The 22,875-nt window shown below is 55.2% G+C and overlaps 1 protein-coding gene across 1 annotated transcript; it reads right to left on the bottom strand.

Annotated features, from left to right (window-relative positions):
- Positions 1–10,804: 10,804 nt before the first annotated feature.
- SERPINH1 (serpin family H member 1) lies at positions 10,805–22,131 on the bottom strand. The gene is made up of 5 exons (XM_047752342.1): positions 21,941–22,131; positions 17,052–17,713; positions 15,815–15,913; positions 15,474–15,706; positions 10,805–11,825 (listed from the first exon to the last, which is right to left on the bottom strand). Exons 2-5 carry the CDS (start codon positions 17,674–17,676, stop codon positions 11,523–11,525), a joined length of 1,260 nt encoding a protein of 419 aa, XP_047608298.1. The 5' UTR covers positions 17,677–17,713; positions 21,941–22,131; the 3' UTR covers positions 10,805–11,522.
- Between the last annotated feature and the right edge of the window lie 744 nt (positions 22,132–22,875).

Raw genomic sequence — 22,875 nt, 5'->3', positions numbered from 1 at the left:
CACAGCATATGGAGGTTCCCAGGCGAGGGGTTGAATCGGAGCTGTAGCCCCTGGCCGACGCCAGAGCCACAGCAACGCGGGATCCGAGCCGAGTCTGCAACCTACACCACAGCTCACAGCGACGCCGGATCCTTAACCCACTGAGCAAGGGCAGGGACCAAACCCGCAACCTCATGGTTCCTAGTCGGGTTCGTTAACCACTGCGCCACGACAGGAACTCCATTTCTTTCTTTTGATAAATCAAATTAAATCTAGTTGGAGCCCCTTCTCTCACTGCCAGGGTTGGCAGGAACTCAATATTAGTCATTTTCCTGGAGCTTCACCCCGTCCCGAGGTCCAGAGGAGACACATAGGTTGTCACAATGGCTGCCCCAGCACAGCCAGAGGGGCACTAGCCTCTCCCCCCCCCCCCCCCCCACACACACACCATGCTTGGCTGGGGAGCTCCCAAAGCCCACCCAGGTTGTGCTGTGTTCCTGCTGGTTCCCAGGCACTCTATAGCCATCCACATCTGAGCCCATCCCTCAGAAGCGCCGTAATCCAGACCCCAGCTCCCTGCCCTTCCTAAACACCCCCATTTCCCAAGTCAGGCCACTTCACCCCCTCATCCATCAAAGCACCTACAGTTTTATCCCCGCTCCATCTCAGCCCATCTGGTTTAACATACTCCGAGTATGGCAGAAACCATGGCAGTGGAAAGAGACAAACGGCACTCAGAAATGCAGAAAAGCAAGGTTTATTCAGCACTGGTGCCGGCTCAGAGGAGTCCCCTCCAGAGTCTGAGCACCAGGTCTTTGTTCTCAGCAACTTTTATACAAGACAGGGTCTTGTTTCTCCCATATAAGCAGCCCCGGACCTTCCCCTTCCCCTTCCCCCAGCAGACAGGGTTCCAGCCTAAGAAGCAGAGCAAGGTTACAGAAGCGAAACTGATCAGCAATGCTTGGAGCACCCTTAGCAGAGCTGCTGGCTTGGACACAGGGCATGTGGTTGCTACATAATTACAAGAAGGATGGTATGAAGTGGGCAGAGCTGAAAAGGCGCCGCAGCTGCCTTTTTGGGGTGGGGGTGGTATTGTGTCCCTTAGTTAGAACTCTTACTTCACAAGAGCTTAGACCTGATTCTTTTTTTTTTTTTTTTTTTTTTTAATGGTCTTTTTAGGGCCGCACCTGCAGCACTTGAAAGTTCCCAGGCTAGGGGTCGAGTTGGAGCTACAGCTGCCAACCTACACCACAGCCACAGCCATGCCAGATCCAAACCACGTCTGCGACCTACACCATAGCCAGATCCTTAACCCACTGAGCGAGGTCAGGGATCGAACCTTCGTCTTCATGGATGCTAGTCAGATTCATTTCCGCTGAGCCATGATGGGAACTCCTAGACTTGATTCTTGGAGGGTAAGGGTTATACCATCTTATATTCTCACCGGCAACATGTCAGGGTTCCAACTTCTCCACATGCCTGTCAACACTTGTTATTGTCCATCATTTTTTATCAGAGCAGTGATTTCTTCGCTTATTCCAGAATCTTCCATTTTTTTCTTACACACCTGATAGATATATGTCATAACTGTGTGTTGAGAGGATGAAGAGGAAAAGAAGGCACAGCAGGTTTGGGCAGGGGGATGGCCTTGATTTGGAGCATGTCGAATGGCAGATGGCTTTGGGACAGGGAGAGGCATCTAGGAGACTCCTGATATAGTGGCCTTGGCCTGGAACAGGGGCGTGGGAGGAGGGCAGAGATGGGGACCTCGCTAAAATGTGGGCCTCACTAGCCCTGGGAAGTTATATTGAGGCCATGAGGGAGGGAGGGAGAGTTACCCCGGGAGAGTGTGGGAAGGGGAGAAGGGTCCAAGACAGAGCCTTGGGAAACACCAGCGTTTAAGGGACAGGCAAGGAAGGGGCCCTGCATGGAGCCCCCCCACGGAGCAGCAGAGAGGCCAGAGGAGAACCAGAAAGAAACCTCACCTTGAGAAGGCATCAAAGAGGAAGGGCTCAGCGGGATCAGAGACACAAGAGCTTCCCAGGACAGGGATTTTAAAATGTCCGTTGAACAAGGTGGGTAAAGTGGCAGACACAGTGAAGGCCTGTGACAGGTACCTGGGGGTTCATCATGCTGCCCTCTCAACTCTCACACATATTTGAAATTTTCCATATTTCCAAAATCCTGTTTTAAAGACTCCACAAACAATAAAGAGATGGCTGGTGAACTTGGCAATTGCAGAGTCTCTAGAGTGGAGGGACGAAACCCAGGTCCAGTGAATGGGGGACAAAAAGGAGTGAAATCGTGTCTTCACCGACATCCCAGAGGCGATCCCTGGGCACCCCCCCCCCCACCACCAAGTGTTTCTGAGGAAAGAGAAGATGTGTGTGTGACAGTCACGAAAGACGTCAATCGGAGTTCCCCTCGTGGTGCAGCGGAAACGAATCTGTCTAGGAAGCATGAGGTTGCGGGTTCGATCCCTGGCCTTGCTCAGTGGATTAAGGATCCCGTGTTGCCGTGAGCTGTGGCGAAGGTCACAGATGCGGCTTGGGCTTGGATCTGGTGTTGCTGTGGCTGTGGTGTAGGCCGGCAGCAACAGCTGCGATTAAACCCCTAGCCTGGGAACCTCCATATGCCGCGGGTGTGGCCCTAAAAAGACAAAAAGACAAAAAAAAAAAAAGACATTGGTCACAGTTGGTGCCTCTCACACAGGGACCATTCTCAGCAGGCCCAGCAGCCAGCCAGGAGCTCTTCCTCAAAAGGAGGAAATTTGCCTGCTGAGGAGCGCCTGGCTCCGTGGCCAGCTCCCTCTCGCTCCCTTGCGGTTCTTCTCTCAGGGTTTACCGTGGGCTCAGCCATCAGCCGCGTCGGCCACAGACGCCTGAATCACCTTTGCATCTGCTGGGTCTTCAGGGCTCTGAGCAAGAGCTGCCTGCCCTTCGGCCTGGATGCCTTCACTTGCCCGGGGCTCCCCTTGAAACTGGCAGGTTTCGCCATAAATGAACCCGAGCTGCATACCCGAAGCTGATGATCCCCCCTCGCCGGCAGAAGACGCAGAAGCCCCGCAAGTGTGCATCTTTCTTACTCCAGCTGGGGGCAGAAAGCGCAGCGAGTTCTCTACACTCTGCTGGGTGTGACCCTTCAGTTTGTGTCTCAACTTGACCAGGCCACTGGGTGCCAAGATATATGGTCACGCATTCCTCCAGGTGTGCTTGCAAGAAGTGAAACCATCACTGGCTCTGCGGACAGAGTCCCGCAGACCGCCCGCCCCAGGGTGGGTGAGCCTCATCCAATCAGTTGAAGCCGAGCAAAAGGCTCTCCCTGGCTGCCTTCAGGCTGGGACATTGATCTCATCTGGCCTTCAGATTGGAGCATTACACCAGCAGCTCTCCTGCTTCTCAAACCTTCAAACTTGGACTGGAAACATATACCGTTTGCTCTTCTGGGGCTCCAGCCAGCTGACTGGAGATCTTGGGGCTTCTCAATCTCCATAATCGTGTGAGGCAATTCCTTGTAATAAACCTCCTTCTCTCCCTCCCTCTCTCCCTCTCTCTCTCTCTCTACACACACATGCATATATGTGTGTGTATATATAAATGTCTCTCTATAGGGATGTTTATACATGTAAAGTTTACATTTTATATATATTATGTATACTATATATATACATATATAAACCTCTCTATATAGAGACAGTTTTATAGAAAGATATAAAACTATACAGAGTATATACACCTCTCTATATACATAATGTATATACATATATACATCTCATATATATGGAGGAGAGTTATATATATATATATATATATATATATAACTCTATATAGAGAGTTATATGCATACATATATATATGAATGTATAAAATTCTAGTGTATCTTCTGTTGATTCTGTTTCTCTGGAGAACCCTGCCTAATTCTTCTTTCCTAGCATGATCCAGACCCCTGAACACCCAGAAACTTCACTTAGGTGGCAGGCCCCTGTGTTCTTATGGGATTTATCTCCCATTCTCAGCAGATCTGTTTCTTATCAATGCACCTACAGTACCTGCTACTTTCTAGTCTCTGGATCCTGGGAACATGATGTGAGCAATGCAGTAGATAAGTCTGGGGGTCTGTGATTTGGGGAAGATGATTAGAATCCCCCTGGGTTACATTGTAACAGAGAACCAGAGATGTGGGGGGTTTCAAGACAAGGTGAGAAAGCTGTTCTGCTGTCCCTGCCAAGAGAAAGAAAGCTGTGTCTGGGAGGTCCTGTCGTGGCGCAGAGGAAATGAATCCGACTAGGAACCTTGAGGTCGCGAGTTCGATCCCTGGACTTGCTCAGCGGGTTAAGGATTCAATGTTGTCACTGCAGTGGTTCAGGTTACTGCTGTGGCCTGGGTTCAGTGCCTGGCCGGGGAACTTTCACATGTTGTGGACGTGGCCAAAAACAACAACAACAACAAACAAACAAAAAAACAAACGCAAAAAAAAAGACCACGTCTAGAATAGCAGCCACAACTAGAATCATCATTTGAGTAGGCTTGTGATAATCTCCTGTCATTCTCCAAGACCTATGCCTTCTGCACAAAGAGGTGAGTTAAGTAGGATATAATAGAAACCACCCTGCATCTCTCAAGTCTTTGACGATGGCAGACATTTCTGATTCTCCCAGACATGCAGCATTGCTTTGGTTTACTGATTCATAAGAAGAAAAAGTTCTCGAAGCTTCTACTTGGCCCTTGTTACCACAATGGCCGTTATGGCACAGGTCCGGAGGCTCCTGTGTGACTTCTGCCTCTGTTTCAATGTGCACCCTGAAACTGAAAATAGAATGGCAGGATGAGTTCAGACACCGCGCCTGGACTTGAGTCAGAGCTCCGGTTATGACCTGACCCCCTGAGCCTTACACAGCGGCCTTCTCTGTCCTCAGGAATTAGCATTAGATAGATTCAAGGTCTGCTAATCCCTGAGAAGCCTGTGTATTTTCCTTTCACAGACCGCAGTTCTCTGGCAAGTGGCCTAGGACCTTTTGCAGAAGGTAGGCTAAGAGGAAGATTGGAGTCCCCGTTGGGGCTCAGCGGGTTAAAAACCTGACATAGTGTTGGTGAGGATGCGGGTTCGATCCCTGGCCTCACTCAGTGGGTTAAGGATTCATTATTGTCATGAGCTGCTGCGAGGCTCACAGACGTGGCTCAGATCCCATGTGGCTGTGGCTGTGGTGTAGGCCGGCCGCTGAAGTTCTGATTCGACCCCTAGCCTGGGAACATCCATGTTCTGCAGGTGGAGCCTTAAAAAGAAGGAAGGAGGCGTTCCCATTGTGGCTCAGTGGTTAATGAATCCGACTAGGAACCCTGAGGTTGCGAGTTCGGTCCCTGGCCTTGCTCAGTGGGTTGAGGATCCGGCGTTGCCGTGAGCTGTGGCGTAGGTCACAGATGTGGCTCGGATCCCGCGTTGCTGTGGCTCCAATTAGACCCCTAGCCTGGGAACCTCCATATGCTGCGGGAGCGGCCCTAGAAAAGGCAAAAAGACAAAAAAAAAAAAAGGAAGGAGGGAAGGAAGGAAGGTATGTATCTGATGTATCTGGGGCGCTATGGAAGGGTCTGCTCTGAAGGGTACGGGCCTCTCTTCCTCTCAAGGGGCTTTGGGTGAGGGACCAAGCTTCTCCGCCGAATCAGGCTTCTGCTACAAGACCCGGAGGATTTTGCTTGTGTTTTGCTTTGCTGTCTCTATTGTACAGATTAAGGAGGACTTTGAGGCTGCCTAGCTCTTTGGTCCCTTTGGTCCTAGGGGGCCCTTAAATAACCTGCCTTTGCTAAAGACCTCCGTGGTTAGAGCTTGCCGGTTACTACGTGGCGTCTAATAATCCAGGTGGCCAGCGTTGCTGCGTGTGCTCAGCTCCCCTGGGGAGCCCATCATTTCCATGAAAGTCTTGGAGTCCATTTCTGCGGCAGCGTCTTTCACTAGGATCCCTCGCCTGCAGAGAACCAGTCCTACATCCTGTGTCACAGATGCTCCCCTCCCTCTGTCTTGAGGCCGTGGTAAAGGGAGTGTGGAACCTGGCCCGGAGATGTGTTAGGTGGGTCGCACAGGGTAAATCCACTTCACCGTTTCTCCCTCCTTTAGCTTCCTCTTATTAAAGCAAGGGATTCTGGCATTTCCATGTCCATGACGCATAGGCCTCGGTTGAATCCAGGTCTCAGGGAAGCCGCTTGGCAAACAATGAAAACCATTCCAGGTGCTCAGCCTGGCAGCCTGACTCTAGAATCTTCAGTCCACGTGACTGTTTTAATACGTTCAGCCCAAGGAAAAATTCTATTCCTCCATCCATGGGCTAGCATCCACAGAAAACATTCCCACATATGTTATCCAGACTTTTTGCTGCTACGAATTAGCAAAATCGTGCAATTCTTTTGATATGTATGCTTCTTCCTCCCCGATCTGACTCTGGAACTAGTCCCCTGAGGCAGGACAGCATCTAACTCTAGTTACGGGACAGGAGACAGTGAGATTAGGGTGTGAAAGGGATTGGCTTCCCCTGGGTAGTAAATGGAAAACATGACACGAAAAGTCCCCGTTGACTGACAGGTATCCATAAGGATGCAGGTTCGATCCCTGGCCTTGCTCAGTGGGTCGGGGATCTGGGTTGCCGTGAGCCGTGGTGTAGGTCACAGACCAGCTCAGATCCCGTGCTGCCGTGGCTGTGGCATAGCCTATTTGACCCCTAGCCTGGGAACGTCCATATGTGGCCCTAAAAAAAGCAAAAAGCAAAAGAAAACATGCCCGTGATGTTTTTGTGCTCCTTCCATCCAGAGGTGGAGGTCTAGTCCTCACCCCTCGAATCCAGGCTGGCCTTGCCACTTGGCTTTGACCGAGAGAATGTGATGGAAGGGACATGATGTAAACTGCGGAGTCCAAGCCTGAGAGGCTTGGCTCCTGCCTTCGTCCTCTCAGAATCCTGAAGCCGCCTCGCCAGGGAGAAGGCAGGAATGCAGGACCACGTGAAGAGAGAGGCTCAGAGCCCAGTTTAGCCCAACGCCTGGTGGATGAGTCCCCTGCGCAAACCCAGACGAGACCCCTGGAAGGGCCGCCCAGCCAACCCACAGAACCAGGAAGAAGAATGAAGTGTCCTATTAAGCCGCTACGTATGGAGTCGTTTGTTTCTCTGCACTAAACAACTAAAACACTTTGCAGGGTTACTTCCACGACAGGGTCATTTCAAGGACTTCAGGCAGGGCAGCTGCTGCTGCGCAGGGGTTCGGCGCAGCTCGGGATGCTCCAGAACACCCAAATCCCTCCCAGATGCCCTCTGATTCCCCCCGAGATCCGTGCCCTGCCTTTCACCCACAATCTCGCCGCGCTGTGAATTCCGCTGACAGGCTGACAGTGTGATTTGTTGAGTGCAGATCAAATTCATGTCTTGATAAGTTACGTCACGTGGCCTAGCACTCCCCGGCTGAGTTTGTCACCTCTGGCTTATACCAAGAAGAGGGAAATGGGGAAATGACATGGAAAGTCAGTCTGAGAGCTGACCACTTCTCAGTTGATGTGTTTGAAGTGTCAAAACATTTTCTGATTCTTGCTGGAACAGCCAGGGGGGTCAGCTCGTGCCTGGACACGTGCCCCCTGCACGAAGGAGACCAGAGGTAGGGGTGTGGGGGTGCTGACCAGACGTGTCCATGTCACACCGAGAGAAAGGAAGAAAGGTGACAGCAAGAGGTAGTAAGGGACCGAGTCCCTCCCAAGGAAGCCGGAGGGACCACGCAGTGTGTGCTGCCCCCAGATGCCCCCACAGAGCTCTGGGAGCGTGGAGGAATTTGTGCTTTAAAAAAAAATTATTGAAATACAGTTGATTTATAATGTTTCAGATGTACAGCAAAATATTCCATTATTGGAGTTCCCGTCGTGGCTCAGTGGCTAACGAATCCAACTAGGAACCATGAGGTTGTGGGTTCAATCCCTGGCCTTGCTCAGTGGGTTAAGGATCCCCCGTTGCCGTGAGCTGTGGTGTAGGTTGCAGACACAGCTCAGATCCCGCGTTGCTATGGCAGCTCCAATTAGGCCCCTAGCCTGTGAACCTCCATATGTCGTGGGAGCGGCCCAAGAAATGGCAAAAAGACAAAAAAAAAAAAAAGTTCCCTGACCTTGGGAGTCAGCCCCCTCCTTCCAGCCTCTCTCAACCCAGGCCTCCCTCCATCTCACCCCCGCACGGGCCCCTCGCCATGTCCCAAGCTTCCAGCAGCTGCATCTCTGTTCCCGCTGTGTCTCTTCTGGAATGCCTCTTCCCCTCTTTCTCACCCAGCTCTAGCACCTCTTCTTCCAGGGAGTCTCCCCTGACCACTTCAGCTCGGCCTGGCCCCCAGGTAGGAGGGCATAAGGGAAAGAATCGGGCTTTAAAGTTGTAAGAGACACGGGTTCAATCCCAGCTCTGCGGTATGATCTTACTGATCTTCTCTAATTAAGCCCCCGGCCCAACCCTGACCTTTCCACCTCTGCACACCACCCCTCACTGCAAGGTGAGAGCACAGACCACTCCCCACCCTCCCACCTATGGCCAGATGGCATCAGGTGGCCTCAGGGCCCCCTTTCTGTCATCTGGGCAGCTCCACACTCTCAGCACAGGCTTCTTGCACTACCCATTCCCACCAGGTGGGGGAGCTGTTGCAGGCTAACTGCGAGTCCAGGAGTCCTGCATTTCCGGTCCTGTCTCCAACCCATTGCTCAGCTACACCTGCGTGGTTAGGATGACTTTGCCTAACAGGGCTGTTGTGGGGATTAAGTGGGACAACATAACACAGACCGTGAGGCCACATACCTTTATTAGTAAATCTGGCCAGTTCCTGTCCTGCCCCTCCTTTGTGGCATAGAAAAGCCTCCAGCTACCTAGGAGCAGTTAGTTCAGACCCACTGGCTGTGGAGCCTCAGGCAGGTCACTTAACCTCTCTCAGGCTCCCTTATCTCACTTGTAAAATTGGGATAATCCCTGCATGGCCAACCCGTTAGGAGCCTTGGATAAAATATATATATATTAAGTGACTGACATGGTGTTTGACACATAACAGAAACAAAGAACGAAGGTAGTACCAGTTGGTATTATTAAAATTATCCTGAGCAAGGAGTACCTGTTGTGGCTCAGCAGAAAACGAACCTGACTCCTATCCATGAGGACACGTGTTTGATCCCTGCTCAGTGGCTTAAGGATCCAGCATTGCCATGAGCTGTGGTATAGAGTAGCTTGGATCCTGCATTGCTATGGCTGTGGCATAGGCTGGCAGCTGCAGCTCTGATTCGACTCCTAGCCTGGGAACTTCCATATGCCACAGGTGTGGCCCTAAAAAGGAATAAAAAGCAAAGGGGAAAAAAAAAAAGTCATCCTGATCAGGAAATGCCTATTCATCCTTTAAGGTAGCCCACATGTCACCTCCTCCTGGGAGCCTTCCTTGGTCTCCCCATGGCAGTGATGGCTTCCACCTCTGGACCCCCAAAGCCCTGTTGCCCTTCTAACACAGCTCTTTCACTTGCGTATGAAAATGTTTTTAGCGCCTTATGTGTGCATGACACTGAATTTGAGTAAAGGACATACAGTGCTGCAACAAGGCATGGTGCCTATTCTCGTGGAGTTTCCAGTCTAGTAGTTGGAACAGACCATGAATATGTCAGTGGGAGCACTAAGGAGTCAGTAAAACAAGAAAACATAGTAAAGAAACCAATGTGGGGGAGGAGCTACTTATAATGAGTGGTTAGGGAAGAATTATGGTGAGGCTGAATTCTGGACGACAAAAAAGCAGCTGAAGATCTAGCAGGACCACTTGACAGGCAGAACAGCTAGTGCAAAGGTCCTCAGACAGGGCAACAGGCATGGCACGTATGGGAACAGACTGACCCAGGGACTGGACTGGAACACAGTGGGTACTGAGCATACTTGTCACTATCCCCAAGTCTTGGCCTCTAGATAAAGCCTCCTGAGCGGAGCGATCTAATTTACTGGGTCCACAGCACAGGACCGATCTGGAGCTCTGAACAGTCCTGTTGCGTTATGGCAAAAGTGGGGGTGACTCAGCTGGCCCTCCTGCTCCCTCTTCACATCCTGGAGGACTCTTAACTGGGCTGCCTAGACAGGTAGGGGCTCCTCTCCCTGGACCAACAACCCCCAGGGAAGAGGTGCTGGCAAGATGAAGCCAGAGAGGTGCCCAGAGAGAGGTAGTGACCTGCCCAAAGTCACACAGCCAGCAAGCAGCAGAGACCGGTCCTGATTCGTTTCCTCTGTCCCTCTGCCTCTCTGGCTACAGGTCTTCTGTCCTGTGTACCCCACGTCCCTCCCCTCCCTGAGCTGTGATGTCAGGAGCCCCAAGGACCACGAGAGGCAACCAATGTGAGGACGGTGTCAGGTCCCTTCTTCTCTCCTGCTCCAAATCCAAGCCCAGAGCAAGGATCCCACAAACTCCTCCCTCACTCCCAACAGTCCTGCCCAGCCAGGCAGCCTGAACGTGTGTGCCCTCTGGCCCTGGATGTGGACGAGGTCAGCTGGAAGTGACAGCCTTGCGGGGACCTGGGTCCTGCAGAGCAGGACAAGGACGCCCTGGGCTCCAGGTCCAGCGCTGTCATTCCAGCCCTGCAGCCACAACATCTGCAGGGCAGCCCCGAGTCAAAGCGATTCCCCAAGTCAGCGCGCCATGGGCCTGCGAGGCACGTTATCTGCAGTTACCTGCCAGCATTTCAGGGCCTGACCAGGGCTACTAGTAGCAAATGAAGCTTAACAGAAGGCGCCTTTGTCCCCAGGGAAGGATGACCTGGGAATCTCTGATCCAGTCATCTGCTGATGAAAATTGCCTCCGACAAAAGATCACTGGAAACATTTTATTGAAAAAAAAATTGTACAAATAAGTTCTTGGTTTGACAGCAACAAAGGCTCACTTTCCCCCTCCCCTCCCCATATTTGAAAATCTATAAAAGGGAAAAAAAAAGTTTATGCCCATGATGCCTGACCAGAGTCCACCCAAAAACCCCACGCCCCCCACCCTCTGACCCAGGAGCTATTTCTCGACATCCCCCCCCGCCCGGGTCAGGCCCATTGAGGGGGGTACCTGTCCCAGGGGCTGCAGCACCTAGTTTTACAGTTGAGGGGAGTTGGGAGAAGGTTGGGAGAGAGCTGGGGAGGGCGCTGAGGTGGTGGGAGGGTCAGGAAAAGAGGGGGCCCAGCCCAGGAGGGCTTGGCTGAACCCCAGCTCGATGCCGTCTCACGGAGGAGAAAGCGCCCGGCTATAAATAGGAACACTGATTGAGGCCGGATCCCAGGACGAGGGGCAGGGCCGGACGACGACTGCCCAGCTCCCACGGGACACAGGGCCTCTGGGCTCAGCATCATGGCATCGGGCCCAGCGTCTAAGCAGAAGGCTCTCCGGCGGGGAAGTTCTGCTCAGACACGCGGGAGACCCGCTCTGCCTTCCCACCCCCACCCACGGACTGGCCAAGGCCGGACCTCAGCTCCCCCGTCCCCATAGCACCCATGTGTCTCAGGAGCCTTCCGCTGCCCCCTGGCATCCCGCGCCCACCCTGGGGCCCTACAACTCGTCTCTCATCTTGTCGCCTTTGGGCCGGACCAGGCGCCCGATGAACAGCAGGGAGCCGCTCTGGGTGTCTCGAACCAGGAAGATGAAGGGGTGGTCGGCGTAGAAGAGCTTGGGGCTGCGCAGCTCCTCACGGCCATAGATGTCCTGGTCGAAGGGGTTGCCGTCCGTGTCCCACTCGAAGGCGGTGGCGTGGAACACGCTGGCCAGGTACAGGTCCTTCTTGCCCGACATGCGAGACAGGTCCGCCTTGTTCTTGTCGATGGCCTCAGTCAGACCCAGCCCGGCCAGGTGTTTCTGCAGGACCAGGTGGAGGCTGGTGAGGCCACAGTGGGCAAGGCTCCTAGCCCCTCCCCCTCCCCCATGCCACCCACTGGAGCCTCCCCCGTTTCTCAGAGAAGAGGTCACCCTCCCCCACCGGGCACCTTCTGTGTGCCAGCCATGGCTTGGGCACATCCAACCACTGCTTTCTTAATCCTCCGACAGCTCTGCAAGAGCTTCTGATCGCCACCCCACAGATGAAGAAACTAAGACTCAGGGGAAAAAGGGAGAATGCATGCCTGGCTCCGCTAAGCAATCTTGACCTGTGCTCCTCAAAGCGTGGGCAGCCAGCATGGGCGCCCCCGGGGCTTCTATGACATGCACCTTCCCTGACTCCTGCCCCGGGCCCCTGAATCACAGCCCCCCGAGCGTGGACCCGGGAACCTTTTCCAATTTTTTTGTCTTTTTGCCTTTTCTAGGGCCACTCCCACGGCATATGGAGGTTCCCAGCCTAGGGGTCTAATCGGAGCTGTAGCTGCCACCCTACACCAGAGCCACAGCAACGCGGGATCCGAGCCACATCTGTGAACTACACCACAGCTCACGGTAATGCCGGATCCTTAACCCACTGAGCAAGGCCAGGGATCGAACCCGCAACCTCATGGTTCCTAGTCGGATTCATTAACCACTGAGCCACGACGGGAACTCCCGGGAACCTTTTCAAACTAGCTCTCTAGGTAATTCTTGACACGCCCAAATTTGAGAAAGACTGATCTAAGGGCAGCTATGACCACATCAGACTGGGGCTTAAAATCTTTCCAGAATGATATGATGTCTGAGATTTGCTTGAAAAATAACCTGATCGGGGGGAGAAATGTGTGTGTAAATGAATCTTTTTTTTTTTTTTTTTTTTTTTACTTTTTAGGGCCACACCTGCAGCATATAGAAGTTCCCAGGCTAGGGGTTCAGTTGTAGCTGTAGCTGCCAGCCTACGCCACAGCCACAGCAATGCATGATCTGAGCCACATCTGTGAGCTACACCACAGCTCATGATAAAGTCACATCCTAATCTCACTGAGCGAGGCCAGGCATCAAACCCGCATCCTTATGGATGCCAGTCGGGTTCGTTAACCACTGAGCTACGACGGGAACTCCTATAAATGCATCTTGACTGGTCATAAATTGATGATGGTTGATGTTGGGTGATGGATCCATGAAGGTTCCTTCTATTAATCTATTTTTAATATATGTTTATATATTTCCATGGTAAAAATGTAAAATATACACACACACATATCCTTTCCAAGGCTCTGCACAGCCCCCAGAAGCCAAGGACAAGCTCTTTTACGTAAACTCTGCTTGCAGCACCCCTCGGCATGTCCCACCTTGCTCTGCATTTGACAGACTCCCTGAAATTGCATCCTCGATGGCATCTTGGTGGCTACCCTCTCTCTAAAGGGCTCTTTGGACACCACGTCTTCCAGGAAGCCTTCCCCATCCCACAAGGCAGGAGCCATGCCTCCCTGGGCCTCAGCGCCCCTGTCCCAGTGGCTGATCCTGTCTGTCCCTCCCATGTGGCTTAGAGCTCCCTCAGGGCAGGCCAGGGTTCAGGGCTCTCCCTGGCTCTCCATGCAGAAGAGGCAGCGTAAAGGACTGTGGGCTGAGTGACCAGAAGCCTGCGGGGCCCAGGCTTCTGCAGGGCAGTGTGCTTCCCCGGCGTGGCCAAATGGGCCTGAGACCTGGGGTCCTGAGACACGGGCTGTGCCCAGACAGGCATCCAGGCCCAGCTGTTCCGGTCCCAATGACTTTGCACATGTCACCACTTGGTATTTCCCAGCGCAACTCGATGCGGGGACTGGCAGGGACTGGGTGCCAGCAACGCACGGGAGAAAGAAGGGGAGGAGAGTCAGATGACAGCCGCTGCAGGTGACGGGGCTGGGGAAGGGTCAGGACAAGCCCAGGAGGAGGACATCACGGAAGCCCGCCGTGCTGCCCACAGGACAGGCCACGCCAGCTCCCCTCGGCTTCAGCTTAGAGCCTCAGCCCCATCGCATCTCAAGCGCTCTCATTCCACTCTCTCAGCAGCAAGGCTGAATCAAGTCGGTAGATGACTGCCTGCCAAGGAACCGATTCTGGCCTCCAAGGCAAGAATGAGATGCACGTTTTCCCTCTTGAGGAGGTAAAAACCTCTCTCTCCTGACTGACAAAAAGGCCCCGAGTTTTTACCTTGAGAACTAAGTGTAGGAGTTCCTGTTGTGGTTCAGTGGTTAACGAATCTGACTAGGAACCATGAGGTTGTGGGTTCCATCCCTGGCCTTGCTCAGTGGGTTAAGGATCCGGCGTTGCCATGAGCTGTGGTGTAGGGCAAAAACGCGGCTCGGATCCTGCGTTGCTGTGGCTGTGGTATAGGCTGGTGGCTACAGCTCCAATTAGACCCCTAGCCTGGGAACCTCTACATGCCTTGGGTGTGGCCCCAAAAAGACAAAAAAAAAAAAAAAAAAGAACTAAGTGTAGCTCCACCACTGACTAGCCAAGGTGACCTGAGAGTGTCACTGCTTCTCTTTGAGCCACTGCCCACCCCCCAGGGGGGGTCATGAGGGCAAAATGATTTGAGTGGGTCGGTTAAGTTTCCAGTCATCCCAAGTGACTCCTAGCTGAAGGCCAGTGTTAGTCTTATTATCGCATGGGGGACACAGTCCTGTTTGAACTGTCTATACAGGCATGGTCCCGCAGATATTGCGAATTCGCTTCCAGACCGCCACCAGAGTGCATGTTGCAATGAAGCGAGTGACACAAATTTTTTGGTCTTGCTGCATGTAATAGTTACGTTTGCACTCTACTGTAGTCTATTAAGCCTGTTTCGTCTTAAAAAAACAATGTACATCCCTTAACTAAAAATACTGCATTGCTAAAAAATGCTAAGCATCTCCTGAGCCTGCAGAGAGTCAAAATCTTTTTGCTGGTGGAGGGAAATACTGCAAGAATTACCAGAATGTGACACAGAGACCTGAAATGAGCAAATGCTGATAGAAAAGTAGTGCCAGCAGCCTTGGTTGAGGCAGGGTTGCCACAAACCTCCACTTTGTAAAAAACACAATAAAGCGGAGCACAATAAAACGAGGTATGCCTGCAACTGGAGGCACTTCAGACTCCAAGAGGCAACACAGCACAAATTTAAGGGCATGGCTTAGTGCTAAATGTCTGAGTTATTGGCTGTGTGACTGAATCAGTGGCTTAACCTTTCTGAGCCTCAGTTTACTCATCTGTAAGATAAGGTTGACAGTCCTACCTAATCAAGTTGTTTTGAGCATTAAGAGTTTCATACATACAAGGTGCTTAAGAAGGAGTTCCTGTCGTGGCTCAGTGGAAATGAATCTGACTAGCATCCACGAGGATGCAGGTTCGATCCCTGGCCTTGCTCTGTGGGTTAAGGATCCGGCATTGCCGTGAGCTGCTGTGGAGGTCGCAGACTCTGCTCGGATCTCGCGTTGCCTGGCATGGGACAAGTGCTCAATTCTATTTATTTACTGATGTTATTACCGTCTTCCCAAGGGGAGGGCCTACACCTCCTCCCGCAGCAGAGCCCAGGACTGCCTAGACACCCAGAGGGTTCAGGACAGACCTGCTGAGCTGGTAAATGGGTGCCCCAAGCCCCGCAGGCCCTCGATCTGGGCCACCTCTCACCTGCAAGTCATGGGTCACTTCCACCACACCCTTGGGCAGGGAAATGGCAACGGCCTTTTTCTGCATCTTCCCCATCCAGATCTTCAGCTGCTCTTTGGTCAGGAGCTTTTCAAGGCGCTCGAGGGGCTCCACGTGATGGGGCATGATGATGATGAGGCTGGAGAGCTTGTGGGCCAGGGGCATCTCCACAATTTGCAGCTTCTCCTTCTCGTCGTCATAGTAGTTGTAGAGGCCTGGGAGGAGAGCAGAGAGGCCACTGGTCACGCTGTGGGATGGGGGCGGGCCAGGCCCCAAGCACCCTCGGAGCACCCCCCACCTCCGCCGCTCTGCAAGGCACCTACCTGTCCGGTGCATCATAGTGACACCCACGGTATAGGAACGGGTCACCATGAAGCCTCGGTTGTCCACCATCTTGTGGTGGAATCGCTCATCCCAGTGCGCTGCGGCAGGAAGCAGAGCACAAGGTCAGAAACAGGGGCCCCCTCCCCGAGACACGCCCCCCCAACTGCGCACTCTGGGTGTATCCCTGCCACAGGCCTGTAATGGTCTTCGGGGCGCGGCTGCAGTCCGCCTCCCCTCTGGGCACCCGTGTTCCCTGCTGTGGGGGCGGGGGTCTGGGCCCGGGACCGTGGCTCTCTACAGTTTCCACATGACAGGGGAGGCCTTCAGGAGGCGGAGCCTCAGCTCAGCCACCGCCATGCCCACCTCGGCCCTGACCCCGGTCAGGCCTCTGGACATCTGGGCAACGTGTGCTGACCTGGACTCCCCAGCCCACCTGCTAACTGATGTCTGTGCCCCGGGCAGTGAGTGGCCCAAAACCACCCAGAATTCTCAACTGCAAGTCCTCTCTGTGGCCAAAAATATGACCCCCAAAAACCGTGCATAGGTGATGGGGACTTGAGCTCTGTCTTAGGTCACATCTAGACCTGAGTTCACATTTGGCCTCAGCCACCAACAGGCTACATGACCGTTCACTCCTCCTACCTGGATCCCCTGACTTGTAAGAGAGGGGTCACCTCATTGTCACAGCATGCCATGAGAGGAACAGTGCTACTGCCCACGCGGGAACTCAAAAATATGCATTAAGCCCAAAGTGAATCAATTCAAGATGCACCTGGACCTAAGCCCGGGCTCTGCTCCTCCTGAGCCTCGGTTTCCTCGCCTTTGAAATGGAAACACCACCACCTGCCCGCAAAGGCGCTTTGAGGACTGGGCAGGATCACAGGTGTCGGGCCCCTCTCTAGCTCATCACTGAGGCAGAACTGCTTACTGAATTTGATTCTAAGACAAGCACCAGCCCTTTGAAGTAATGAAACGCGGTAGGAGCCTATCCGTCAGCTGGGCTGGCCTCTCAGTCCCAGCCTTTTGGACACAAGGCTACGCCTCTCTGAACCTAGTTTCTCCCAATGTGAGTTCAGTCACAGTGCCTCCCCTGCAGGCACGGGTTGGTAAGGCGGCCTGAAAGAGCAACCTGGCACAGGAACAGGGATCTGACTTGCCAGAGGGCGGGGCTCCGGGGAGAAGAGGCCCCGCCCCCCGCCGCCCCGCCCCTCCGCGGCCCCGCCTCTCGGCGCTCACGCTTGAAGAACATGGCGTTGACCAGCAGCGCGCCGTCCGTGCGCTCCACGTCTTTGGTGACCTCGGGCAGCTTGCCGTCGGTGGTCTGCGCCGCCCACTCGTTGATGGACTGCAGGGCGCTGCGCTTGTCGCGGAAGTTGATCTTGGAGTGCTCACAGTTGTAGTGCTGCTTGCTGCTGCGCACGAAGTCCTCGGCGAAGCTCACCGAGCTGGGCCCGTACAGGCGGCTGCCTAGCTTCCAGGTCACGTTGCGCGCGGTGCTGTTGCTGAGCGAGCGCAGCAGCTCGCCCAGGCCCGCGTGCACCTCCTCGTCGCGCAGCTGCTCGGCGCTCAGCACCGCCTTGGCCTGCGACGCTGTGGCCGCCTTGCCGCCCAGCGACACGAGCCCCAGCGACGAGGCCACCACCACAGGCGACAGCAGGATGTTCTCCACCGCCTGGTCCTTGGCCATGGCCTGGTACAGGCTGAAGGCCAGGCCAGCGCTGCGCTCAGCTAGCGTGGCTGCCTTGGGGCTCAGCTTCTCCGCGGTGCCGGGGGCTGCTGCGGCCGCGGGTTTCTTCACCTCGGCGGCGACCAGGGCCCTGGCCAGGAGGCAGAAGGTGCTGAGGAGCAGGAGGGCACGCATGGCGGCTGGGAGGCGGGCTCGGAGCACCACGGAGGACCTGGGAGGGCAGTAGAGAGGGGACGGCCCTGAAGCCCTAGTCGTTCCTCCCCAGCAACCATCCCCAGCCCTGGTGGCCGCCACCAGGTCCCCTGGAGATGGGTGCAAGTGTGCCCAGAGCTCAGGGGAACCCAAACCTAACTCAGGGGTGCCCAGGTTGAGGGTCTCTGTCTGCCCAATCTCTCAAAGGCCTTTATTTTTCCTTTTTTTTAGGGCCGCACCTGCAGCATATGGAAGTTCCCTAGTTAAGGGTCAAATCAGCGGCAGCTGCCAGCCTACACCACAGCCACAACAATGCTGGGATCTGAACCACAAGTGCCAGATCCTTGAACAGGGATCCTCAGAGGCCTTCTTTGACTCCCTATCCAAAATGGGGTTCCTGGCAGGTCACCACCTGGGCCCTATTGATTTCTTGCACTGAACTTAACGCGTTGACTTATGCGTTTGTGTATTGCATCCATCCTAACTAGTCTGTGACCTCCAGGAGAGCAAGACACCTGGCCTGTCTGACTTCCCTCTGCATGCCTCGCACACAGCAGGCCTCAGCCATTCCTGAGTGAGCAGAACGCAGGAGCAGTGCCCCCTGGCCAGGCATGTAAGGTAAGCTCTGCTCGCATACAGCCCTGGGGCCCTTTTCCAGTGGGAAAAAAAGGGGTGGATGGGCAGAGGGTCTGCACAAATCTCTGAACAAAGAAGGTCCTGTGAACAAAGAAAGTTCTGTGGGAGGATGTACAGGCCTGCGCCTCCCCCCAGGCCTTCCATTCTTCCCTGGTATGTTAATGAGTCACCAGTTGGTTCACACATTAAAAGAGGGCGGCCCAGACGCTCTACTCTGCTGCCCCGAGGATGACCTTGAGTTTGTCTGTGTGCCTGTGTGTGTGTCCACCCCTCTCTGAGCCTCAGGGCCCCTCCTCCAAGTTGTGAGAGTCTGGGTCTCCGTGCCACAGGCTTCTGTCTTGGCTCTTGGCCAGGATTTGCCCGCCCCCCCCCTCTACCCACAGTTCCTGGAGAGGATGCGGAATCCCCAGGACAAAAGCCGGTTGGAGGAGGGGAGGTTTCCTGAGAGGAAGGATACTGGGGGAGGGGGTAAGTCACAGCTCAAAGGAACAGCGACACCCCCTCCCCTTCACCAGAGGCGGCGGCCAGGTGTGTGTTTAGTCTCCCAGGAAGCTCGGCTTCCATCCTGTCCTCCCATCTGACAGGTCACCACACAGGCCATCTGCTCCATGGCTTCGGGACGGCCCTCCGTTCCCCCCAGAACACAGTAGCAGTGGCCCCCAGGACATCCCCTCTCCCCTCTCTGGGGCCCTCCATCAGGACAGTCTGTCCACGTGGACTTCTTTCCACACTCCTCCGCTTGCAGGGCATCTCCGCCTCGCCTTCAGGCAGCGGGATGGAGGAGGAGATGACAGGGCAGAGGGAAGGGGTGGAGGAAGCTGGGATCCCGATGCTCTGGCAGGTCCCATCCTGTGGCCCTCAAGAAGACAGAAAACTCAGAATCCTGACGGGACGGACCACCCTCAGGACGTGAGCCTGCCTGGGGGAGCACTGGCTTGCTGGGAGGACTCTACCGCTGCAGGCGTCCCGGGGACTCAGGCAGGTCCCCCTCTCTAGGCTGCCACCCCCGTGGAGGTGCGGTGCAAGGGAGAAGCTGAGGGGACAGGAGCCGGAGGACCGAAGGCCACTGAGGCCCAGAGCCACCTGGGGATGAGTACCAAAGAGATCTGTAGTCTAGAGTATGGACGGCAGAAGTAAGACAGTTTTACCCTCAAGTGGATTGGCAAGGGGTATCTCAGGGCCCAGACGGCCTTGTTCCAGCCCTGGCTCCTTCCCCACCAGGCCCGGAGCTAAAGGCAGAGTAGCCATGTCATTATTGTACAAACAAGGACACTTCAGAGAGTAAAATGGGACACTACTAATTATCATGCCACTTCGACAGGCATATGGTTGTCCTATTCAAAGGACGCCTTTAGTCCAGACATCTCATGCCAGAGCTTAGACGTCTGCAGAGGCCACCGCATCCTCTAGAGAAAAAGTCTAGGAGCCCAGCTCCCGGCCTTGCCACGTGGCAGGCACTATCTTGACAGCCCCCACCCCCCAGCCAACAGAACCTCCAAGGGACTGGGAGAGGCCTTTCAGAAAAGCTCCAAATGACTAGTTTGGGATTCCTCGGGTGGCCACACAGCTGCGCTCCTGTGCTGCTCCTGCTCTGGGTGACGTGGCAGGCTGGCAACTGAAGGCTCGCCTCCTGCCTACAGAGGGGGGCTTTCAGCCTAGGAGCAGGAAGCCTAGGTTCGGGTCAGAGGGGGTGCCCCAGAAACTCCCTGGCCCTAGCTTCGAGCCAGCAAGCTCCATCTCTGCAGGCCAGTGTGCAGCTCTGGAGGAGGGCTGCCCTGTTAACTCAGCTGCAGGAACAACAGAGGAAGGCAAGTCACTGCAAGCCAGCCAGCCTCCCACAGCCCAGCCCAGCCCAGCCCAGCCCTGCCACAGGGAAATCCCAGCCCTTAGGCCAAGGTTAGCTGAGCTACAGACCCACAGAGAAAAGTACACAGTCACAGGGCTGAGGGCTGGCCAGACCCAGTCGAGACTGGGGTCCAGATTTTTATAAGAGGGAAGGGAATAGATGCTACAGCGGCCCCAGAGAGGGACTCCAACACTTGAGGGGGACTCAGGTACCTTGCAACTGTCTCAGGGGGAGGCCAAGGCCTGCCTTTTTCATTCTGAAAGAAAACAGAAGAGTGAAGAAGGATGGGATAGGGCAGAGCTGGGGTGGTGAGGAACCAACTAGAAGACCCAGCCCTGTAGACGGACCTGTCTACACTGCCCTTGGCCAAGGGAGCACTGAACCAGTCCCAGAGCTACAAGGTCAATGTCAGAGGTGGGCCCCCTCATCACACAGTGGGAGAAACGGAGCCAGGGTGGGCACGGGGCCACCTCAGTTCCCGCAGGGATCAGTGGGGATCAGGCCTCCTTCCTTCCTCCTGGAAGCACCCCCCCCAGAGCCCCTGCAGAGGGCTGGAGGCTGTGTCCTGTTCCACGACCAGTTAAAAAAAAAAAAAAAAAAAAAAGCTTCTGCTGGGCTTCCCAGGGACCAAGACACAAGGAGGAGACCGGGAGGCCTCAGGAAGGGGGGATGGGCAGAGGAACCGGCGGCCGAGGACCAGAGGGTGTGGTCACAGCCAGAGACTTAGGGGAACCAGAGCCCCCTGATTGTCCTTCGGCTCCATCCGGGCCCTGCAGACCAGAGGGACCAGCCGGAAACGTGGGAAGAGGAGGGGCCAGGCCTTCTGGCGGCGCTGGAAGTGGTTTCATTCTTCTTCTTACCCCCACTCCAGCCGCCTCAGGAATGTCCCTGAGTGGGGGCAGGGAATCTGGTCTCTGGAAGGAGCCTTAACCCTGAAGTTACTCCAGGAACCAGGTGGCAGTGGACAGAATTAGGGTGGCTGACTCCTAAAGCCTTTTAGGCAGCTCCCAGCCCCCTTCTGTGGTGGGGTACAGACCTGGTTGGCTCCTCACCCTCTTTTTGGAGGGAAGGTGGGGGGGGGATGGACTGGTGGCAGCCACGTCCCTCCTCTAGATGCCATCACCTAACCATCAGCAGGCTGCTGATGAGACATGGAGCTGCCCCTGGTGAAGCCTCCCAAACCCTGGGGACCCCAAGAGCCAGGGCCCTCCCCCAGAAGTCAAGGCTGTTTTAGCGCCTTTCCACCTCCCCACCAGGAGGCTCAGATGTCCCGCAGCAAGCCTGTGAGGAGGTGGGACCACTGGCCCCGGGCCTCAACCCCGCAACTGGAGGCACCCCAATGGCAAAGCAGGCCTGGCCTCCCTGTCCCAGCTGGAAGGGGCTCCAGACCCATCGCCACCCTCCTTGGTCCTCAGCATCCTGGCTCCCTGCCCCCCTGCTTCCCCTCTGCCCTCACCACCCCTGGCCCACACTTCTGGGGAAGCCTGCACTTTTCCCGGATCGTCTGAGGGCCCCGATTCCCCGGCCCGCTCCCATCGCCCATCTCCGCTCCCGGCTCAGGCCTCAGGCTCGCTCCACCATCACCATCCAGCCGCCCCCGCAGTCCCTATCCCGAACCCTCCAGCGGCCCCCAGAGTGCCAGAGACTCCCCTCTGCGGGCTCCGGGTTGGCTCCTAAAACCTCCTGGAGGCCGCTTGCCCCTCTCACTCCCTTGAGCACCCCCAGACCCCCACCGCTCCCGCCCCACCCGCCCCCGCCCCTCACCTGGCCAGGCTGGGTGGACGCCGGGACACAGTCAGTGTCACACTCGAGCCGAGAACGGATTCCACTCTCCACCGCGCCCCCGCCGTCCAGATCTATATATGGCGTTCCCCCACCCCACCTCCCTCCCGTCCCGAGAAACTTCTGGAAAGTTGGAAAAGCTTCCGGAGGGCGCCCCGGCTCCGCCAAAAAAAGCCAAAGACCTCCCCCAAACGTCCCGGCTCCCGCCCCCTCCCTCTGCAGGCAGCCTCCCCGCCCCTGGGTCCTACTGCCCCCCTCATCGGACAGGGTGGCGGCGCACGGGGAGCCCCCACCTTAGGTGCTGGGTGCCTGAGACCCCCTAGATGCCCTCTGGCGGGGGCATCCTTCAACCCAACTGAGACTCCACACCCTAGTGGGAATTTGGACCGCTGAGCTGGAGGGGACACGGGGCTCTAAGGCCCAGCTCCCTGCAAGGTGTCTGGTACACTCCAAGGTTCTTTGCACAAGCCAGCTCACTCCTGATGGCACCTCTCCTTCCAGCACCCCTTTCCCTGCAAGGCCTCTGCCTCCAAGTGGCTCCACTTCCCCATTTTCCACCTGAGACTTAACTGGCTCTCCCTAGGCACCCCGTCCTCGTCAGGGCCCCTCTCCTTCAGCTCAGGCTAGAAGGCTGGAGGTTGGGAGGCAGGACCAGCTCCACCTGCAGTTTGTCCTGAGCTCCTTGGCGCTCTGCCTCACTGACTGCCTTGAGTGGCCAGGCCAGTCCCAGGACTTGACCCTCCCCCAGGAAAGTCCTGGAGACACCTCGGGAACTCTGGATGGGCCTGGAGGGGTCCACTAAGTCATATGCTGTGTGACCCTAAGGAAGTTACTTTCCTTTTCTGGGCCCAGTTCCTTTGTGAAAGGTCACTCTTTGTTTCCTTCCTATCTGTCTGTCTCCTTGGTCTTTCCCCTCC

Source organism: Phacochoerus africanus, chromosome 11, assembly GCF_016906955.1.
Source record: "Phacochoerus africanus isolate WHEZ1 chromosome 11, ROS_Pafr_v1, whole genome shotgun sequence".
Taxonomy (NCBI): Eukaryota; Metazoa; Chordata; class Mammalia; order Artiodactyla; family Suidae; genus Phacochoerus; species Phacochoerus africanus.
This window is presented reverse-complemented; position numbering and strand designations above follow the sequence as displayed.